An 8,475-nucleotide genomic window follows, 5' to 3' on the forward strand; every position below is an offset into this window, starting at 1 on the left:
ATATATATTTTTTTTTAAAAAATATAAAAATTTTTTAAAATTAATATATATATAAAAAAATATAAATTTTTATTAATATAATTATAAAAAGAAAAAAAAAATTTTTTTTTTATTTTTATAATTATTTTTAATTTTTTTATTTTTATAATTTTTTTTTTTTTTTTTTTTTTTTTTTTTTTTTTTTTTATGCATTTTTTCGAAGCTTTAATATTGTAGACATAATATTTTCCAGATCTTCATAATTATCATCGTCTTCTTCATTTTCCGTACTTTTTTCTAATAATTTAAAATTTTGTTCTGATGATGTATCATAATTTTTGTTATCTCTTATTATATCATGTTCATGAGAAATTATTTTTACGTCGTTATCAATTTTTTCATTTATGATACATTTATCAACTTCCATAAAACTGATTTTATTAATATGTTCTTTACTTTTATTCATTCCATTGTATATATTATTATGAATATTATTATTATTGTTATTCTTATTTATTTTATTATTAATTATTTGTGTTGTTTTTATAGTGTAATCATTATTCCTATTATGTTTTGGATTTTGTGTATGACAATTTTTGGAGATATCACTTTCTTGTTCCCCATCACTTGATGAAATATTGGTGTCCTTAGAATAATCATATATAATAATATTTTCTTCATTTTTATTGTCATATTGTATGTCGCATTTATTTAGATGTGATGTTATCATAGTATGGACACTATTTGTATTGTTTATTAGATTATCGAGTTCATCAATATATTTATCATCGTTAGGTAAATTATCATTTTTATATAATAAATATTGTGAATCCTTTTTTATGAAATTTATATTTTCCTTACTGTTATTTTTTTTACAATTATTTGATAGATTGGATTTATTTATATTATAATTATTATTATATATATATTCATGATTCATTTCTACATTAATATTTTTATTGCTCCAATAATTTTTATAATCATTACTAATAGTAGGATTGACAATTTGATTAAATGATGATGTATTTTTAGATTTAATATTATCCGTTACCATACAAACATTTTTCATATGATGCTGATCATTTTGTTGTATATATTTATTATTAAATGTATTATTTTGATAATTTAAAAATATGTTATCATCATTATAAATTTGTTCATCCTTTTTGTTAAAAAGGGTATGATTTATATTACATGGAGTAATTTTATTATTACTTATGTTATTTTCTGTATCTCCTTTTATGGATAATATATATTTACTTTTTTCTATATTATCCATAGTCATATCATTATGTTCCACGAGATAATTATTATTCTCATATGTCTTCTCAGATTCTTGTAAGGTATCAGGTGACATATATTTTTTTAATTTAATAATAATTTCATTCTTTTCTTTTAACTCTTTTTCATAATGATCTATCATATCATTTTTTTGCATATACGCGACTTTTATATTTTCAATTTTTTTTTTTAAATTTATATTTTCTTTCATTAAATAATTAATAACATTCAAATATTTGTTTAACATTAATTTGGCATTTACCTTTTGATTAGTAGTGTAATCAATTATTAATTCTTTATTTAATAATTTCATAACATCATTGTTTATCTTGTTATTATTTTTCTTTTCTTCCTTTACCTTTTCTTGTAATTTTGTAGTAAATGTTGTAATAATAGACTTTTTATTTTTACTCATTCTTATTATGATAAAAGAGGAATATTCTCTTCCTTTGTCTTTCTTTTTTCTTTTTTTTTTTTTTTTTTTTTTGTTAACATAAAGGTTCTTATTAATATTCTTTATTACTTATTTTTAAGAAATTTAAATGGAGACGTTGAATGTATAATAAAATATATATATATATATATATATATTAATGTATTAACAAATATGTATAAATAATTTATAAATAGAAAAACAAAATGGTATACGAAAAAAATAATGCAATTAAAAAAAAATTATAATAAATAAATAAATATATATATATATATATATATATATTTTCATAACAAAAAATAGTTTTTATTTTTTTATTTTTTTATTTTTTTATTTTTTCTTTTTTCTGTTCTATAATACTAAAAAAAAATTATATTTTTACTATATAATCCTTTGTCTAATAATTAATATCATATCATATTATTTAATTTTTTATTTTTTATTTTTTTTTGATGAACGATTTGTCTATCCATCTTATATATCAGTACAGCATATACCTATTCCTAGATTATTCTCTGATGAATATGGTAATATGATATTGTTAACATCTAAGGAAAATTTTCTTAGAACACTATATACTCCAATATATAATTCCATTTTATTACATAAATGATAATTATTAGGACATGATAATATAGCTGTATTCATATCGCAATGGAAACATCCAAAATATATAAAAGAAGGTTCAATACCACTTAAGGAAGCTGAGGCTTCACTTTGTATTTGATCAGTACCTATACTTAAATTATATATCTTTAATTCATCTAATAAAAAAGGGAAATCACAAGAATCTACAGAATAGGGCGCTCCACCAATATATATGGGGGAATCATTCGTTTTTGTAATACCTTAAAAATATATATATATATATATATATATATAATTTTCTTTATCTTTGATGATATAAAAAACATGTTAAATATGTACAAATAATAAATATTGTGTAAATACAACATATATATGAAATATTTTTCATCTTTTTAATATTTTTAAAACCTTCAGTCAAAAAACTTGAATCCAAAATTCCATCAACAAATAATCTTACATGGTTTATATGTCTAACGACTTATAACAATAAAATGATATATATATATATATATATATATATATAAATGTATATTTATGCGTATATACATTTTAATTATATTTATATGTAATATAACGTACCTGTCATATGATACCATTGATGATGTCTTAATTTAAAATTACTCAAAAATTCTTCACCGGCTATATATATACATATTAAAAATATATATTTCAATGATTTATATAAGGATCATACCATTTTTCTTTTTAATTTGTATATAATTGTTGGTATTAATATTACCAGAATTTGTACTTGACGAAGTGCTTAAGACAATTTTGATTCTTCCATTCTGTCATTAAAAGAAAAAAGAATTTTTTTTTTTTATTTTTTTTTATTCACTTATAAAATGGATACACATAAAAGCAATATGTATGTGTTTGTCAATTGTGTGTATGTGTATGGATTTGTTCCCTTTTTAAAAAATATATATATAAAAATATAAATATAAATATATATTTATATTTATTTATTTATTTATATTTATTTATATTTATTTATTTATTTATATTTATTTTCACTTTCGTATTTATTAAAATAGCTGGAGAGGATTCTTGGATTTTGTCCTTTATAATTCCCTTCACGAAAATTATAAAAATGAATAATTGATATATTAGAATATTAAAAAAAGAAAAAAATAATTAATAAAGGAGATTACCTTATGTATAACAGGACAGAATTTTTCTTCCATATTATTTTTCCTTTAAAATGTTGAGGATATATATATATATATATATATGTACATATTTGTATATATCAATGCTCTGATTATATTTTCTTATACCTAGATATTTCATCTTGTAATAGATATATAAAAAAGGTATATGAAAAATCAACACTCTTGAAATATTCATCAGAATGTGGTATATATATATAATTTTGCCTGAACAATGCAGAGTTCCCAATTCCTCCAAATCCAGATGAAGCAAAAAATTTCCCATGGGCATGATTCCTATTACCAGTAGAATCAACAGGCATTAAACTATCAAAAGTTATATGTGTAGAAATACCTATATAGAAAGAATGCATAATATGCAATATACATATAAATATTATATACTCTGTATGGATAAGACAACCATAGGAACGAAATTTAAAACAATTGTAATAATCATAACATTTTAACCATATGGTTTTGCAGATGGTAATAATATTTTTTGTCCATTATTAATACATATGGAGGTATCTATTGAAACATCACATTCTGGTGGTTTTAGACTTAGATCACATTTATATTGATTATATGTATATAACCATAATAAAATTAGATACCATATTTTATAAAGATATAATAACATTGTATAGGTTCATATAAATTAATGTATATGTTTAATGGTAAAAATACAAGGTGAAAAATTAAAGAAAAAGAAAAATAAAAAAAAAAATAAAAAATAATATATATACATTTATATATATATATATATATAAAACAGTTATGTTTTTATTATATGAAAACTATGATTTTGTGATTTCATGAAGTAAAATATGGCAGAATAAGCTATAATCTGAATAAATAAATAAGTAAACCTCTATATATATATATATATATATATTTATAATATACTTTAATAATTTTATATTTATCTTATAATTTTTTCTAATTTATATTCCAATTAATGTATATACACCAACATTACCTTGTGCATCAAACAATATTTTTTTTTTTCTTAAAACTTATTTTTTATTTATAATTAAGTGTTATATGAAATATATCTATAAAAAAAAAAAAAAAAAAAAAATAGTTATTCGTAGGTTGTTCAATGTTACTCTAAAAAAAATATAACAAGTACAACAAATATTAAGGAATGATATAAAAAAGGATGAATCATATAAAATAAGAAATATATGTATATATTTATATGTGCACGGAATATATCCTTCAAGGATATTAATATAAATTTATAAGGGAAAAAAAAAAAAAATTAATAAATATATTTTATACATCAAAATTATATTACATGATATATCACACATATATATATATATATATATATATATATTATAAAAAATTCGTTTCAGAAAATTCTTGTGGTGGTGCCCATTTTTTAGTTAGAATAAAAATGGAGCTTTTTATCAAATGAGCCTAATATAAGTAATGTTTTTTTATTTGTATGAATATTATTTGAATTTACTTTAAGAGTTGAGGGACATATATAATTTTTTAAAAGTTGAAAGCATCTAATTTTAAATCCATTATTTATAGTATTAATAATATTACCACTTTTTATATCAAAAATTAAAATGTATGTACCGTGTACCTTATCCTCTGAAGTTACATAAATAAAATTACCACTTATATCTATTTGTATGGTTGGAAAAGATAATGAATTTAATACACATCCATAAATTGTTTTTATTATAGATTTTTCTTTAAAGGAATATACAAATATTTTTGATGTATCTGTACATATAACTAATATATTTTTTTTTTTATGATAATCTAATGCTAAAATGTTGTGTTTTTCATTTTTTGATTCTTCATGTTCATTATTGTTTTCCTTACTTAAATCGAAAAGGTATAATTTATTTTCTATGAGATAATTTGAACTATTCAAAAAAATTATATGATTACTATTAAGCATAGATATTATGATTATCTCTTTGTTATTATGTTTAACCCATAATATATTGGTTGGTATATCAGGTAGACCTATAATTTTTTTTTTTTCATATGTATAGTTTGGTTTATCATCATATATGTTATTATTTATGTTCCTACTACAAATGTCGTCAATTTTTTCATTCATTTTATTATTTGCTACAATTTTTTCATAAATAATTAAATTTTTATCATTAGCAATAGAACAAAATAAAGAATAATCTTCATTAAACAAACACTGGATTGAGTATTTCATATGGTATTTTAATACATCTTTTAGAAACATATATGGATTATCATTTTTTATTTTTGTATCATGATTTAAATCATTTGTTTCTATCAATTTATTTTTTATATCTTCAATTTCTTTCATATTAATTTGACAAATACATATATCACCATTCATGGTTGAAGCGATGAATAAATTATCTTGATAGTTAATATCTATATGCATAACGGGAGACCCTAAGGATATGTGTTCTAATTGTTGGTATAAATATATATGATTATCATTATGACATTCCTCTTTTTTATTTATTTCGTTTATTTCGTTTATTTTGTTTTTTTTTTCATTTTTTTTTTCATTTTTTTTTTCATTTTTTTCCTTTTGGTAAAGTATTAAAAACAAAATGATATTTCCATTTGCATAACCAACTAAAAGGAATAATGGAAAGAATCTTTGAAAAAATATAATATTTTCACAGTTTATATATTTATTATTTTGTTTATGATATATATCAATATACTGAATACATAAAATATTTGACGGTTTATTGGTCTGATCATTTATATTATTTGTTATATCATTATGTACAATGGATACATTTAACTTTTTATAAATTTCTTTATCTTGAGTAAAATATGAATCCCAGTTATATGAGTTCATTCTTACTTTGTGTGTCACATTGTTTGTGTTATTTAATTTTAAATTTTCATCATCCTTATTATCATTTTTGAGAAATATATTTTCTTTTTTTTCCTTCATAAAAGGTATAGTAAGAGAATTATTTTGATCTGGTAAATACATATATTCATCGAAATTATTAACGGCATTATTATTACTATTATTATTATTGATATTATTGATATTATTATTAATATTATTATCATCATCATTGTTTTCATAAAGAATATTATTACGATTTTCATCTATATCACTTCGCTTATGGTTTATATTCTTTACATTTTGAACATTTTGCAAAAGAACATATTTTTCTTTTATATCCCGATCAAAAAGATCAATAGCTTTACAAAGTATAGAATTGTTCATTTTATTCATAGTATAAATAAAAAATGTTTTATCAATATCTTCAAAATCTTCATCTATATTTTCTTCTTCATCTTTTTCTTCTTCGTCTCTTATATTTTCATCATCTGAAATATCTTGATTATTTCCATCTAAAAAATATAAATCATAATCTTTTATATAATCTATTTTACTTTCTTTTTTTAATTCATTCAAACTATTTTTCATTCCAATTTTATTCAAGAAATCATACACAAATTGTATATTCCTGAAATATTTTTTATTGTATTCTACAAATTCTTTTTTCATTTTTAAAAATATAGAAAAAGTAAACGTGACAATATTTGCGAGCCCCCCAAAAAAAATATATATATGTATATTATATTAATAGTATATTTTTATTCCCTTTTTAATTCAGTCAAATAAAAATGTGGAAAATGAACAAGGCGCAAAAAATAAATATATACTATATATATATATATATATATATATTTTTCTTTTTTGTGTTAAACTCATTTAATATTGTACATTCTGATATTTTTTAAAATAACTTAAAAATACCATGTTGCAATAAACTTTAATATTATTGGGGAAAAAAAAAAGAATTAAAAAAAAAAAAAAAAAAAAAAAAAAAAAAAGGGTTTTCTTTATATATATATATATATACATAAAAAGAAATAAGATAATATTTTTTATGTCACGTATTCCAATAATCATCCTTTTTCTGTGAACATAATTTTTATACCATAGGGATATTATATATATATATATATATATATATATATATATATAATGTATATATTAAAATAATATAAGATATATTTAATAGTATTTATATTTCATTATTATTAAGAATTAAAATGAGATAAATATAATGATAAGTATATTTATTGTATATATCATATATATACATTTGACAAATTATTTTATAGGATAATAATTATACGAAAGTATTTATATTATTATAATTACAATATTGTATAAGTCATTTGATAAAAAGAGGCCAGATGTGTAGAAAAAAAAAAAAAAAAAAAAAATTATATATATATATTATGATTTTATTTATATTTTAGAGTTGTATATTTATTTATTATTATTTTTTTTTAAATATAAAACCATCTCTCTGTATGTTTAGTCTTTGTAGAAATTAAGATGTTCAATTTGCATGAATGTGCGTATATGTGAAAAAAATAAAAAGAAAAAAGAAAATATATGATTGAATAAGTGAAAAATATTTAATGATAATTTTCTTCTTATATGTCATAATAAACATATATATATATATATATATTGACACACATGTATTTCAATATTTTTATAATATTAAAGAATGCATATACTTGAAAAGTTTTCAATTATATATATTATGCTTTTAGAATAAAAATTCTATTTATTATTTCTTTTATAAATTAAAAAATATATATATATATATATATGTGTTAACATATGTTAAGATTTTTATAATAACTATTTACAATACTATATGGATACACATTTTATAATTTAAAAATTTTTGAAATTTTATATTTTAATTTTTTTTTTATTTTTGCATTTCATTTTTTTTTTGTTTTATTATTCGATGCACTACAGAAATATATTCGTATTTTATTAAATTCCTATATAATAATAAATAAATAAATATATATATATATATAAATATTATATATATAATAAAATTATTACAAAAAAATAGTTCTTTTATATTTATTATTATTATAATATTCGCATATAGATAAGTTAAATATAATTATATTTATATATATATAATATATTAAATTTATATGTTCAACTTTAGTTTTTTATTTTAACTTTTTTTTATTTAACATTTGCTCTTTTTTTTTTTTTTTTTTTTT

General features: G+C 18.3%; 3 protein-coding genes across 3 annotated transcripts; all 3 read right to left on the reverse strand.

Moving 5' to 3' along the window:
• Positions 1-184: 184 nt before the first annotated feature.
• On the reverse strand, positions 185-1,675 carry PRSY57_1218000 (hypothetical protein; the record flags this gene model as incomplete). Its single annotated transcript, XM_012908606.2, has 1 exon — positions 185-1,675. The coding sequence occupies one exon, from the start codon at positions 1,673-1,675 to the stop codon at positions 185-187; it is 1,491 nt and encodes a 496-aa protein (XP_012764060.2).
• A 492-nt stretch (positions 1,676-2,167) lies between these two features.
• PRSY57_1218100 (secreted ookinete protein, putative) lies at positions 2,168-4,075 on the reverse strand (the record flags this gene model as incomplete). Its single annotated transcript, XM_012908607.2, has 8 exons — positions 2,168-2,541; positions 2,690-2,758; positions 2,861-2,920; positions 3,021-3,069; positions 3,299-3,355; positions 3,436-3,478; positions 3,562-3,787; positions 3,904-4,075. 8 exons carry the CDS (start codon positions 4,073-4,075, stop codon positions 2,168-2,170), a joined length of 1,050 nt encoding a protein of 349 aa, XP_012764061.2.
• Positions 4,076-4,822: 747 nt separating this feature from the next.
• PRSY57_1218200 (hypothetical protein) lies at positions 4,823-6,931 on the reverse strand (the record flags this gene model as incomplete). Its single annotated transcript, XM_012908608.2, has 1 exon — positions 4,823-6,931. The coding sequence occupies one exon, from the start codon at positions 6,929-6,931 to the stop codon at positions 4,823-4,825; it is 2,109 nt and encodes a 702-aa protein (XP_012764062.2).
• Positions 6,932-8,475: the final 1,544 nt, after the last annotated feature.

The sequence above is a fragment of the Plasmodium reichenowi genome, chromosome 12 (assembly GCF_001601855.1).
Source record: "Plasmodium reichenowi strain SY57 chromosome 12, whole genome shotgun sequence".
NCBI classification, from domain to species: Eukaryota; Apicomplexa; class Aconoidasida; order Haemosporida; family Plasmodiidae; genus Plasmodium; species Plasmodium reichenowi.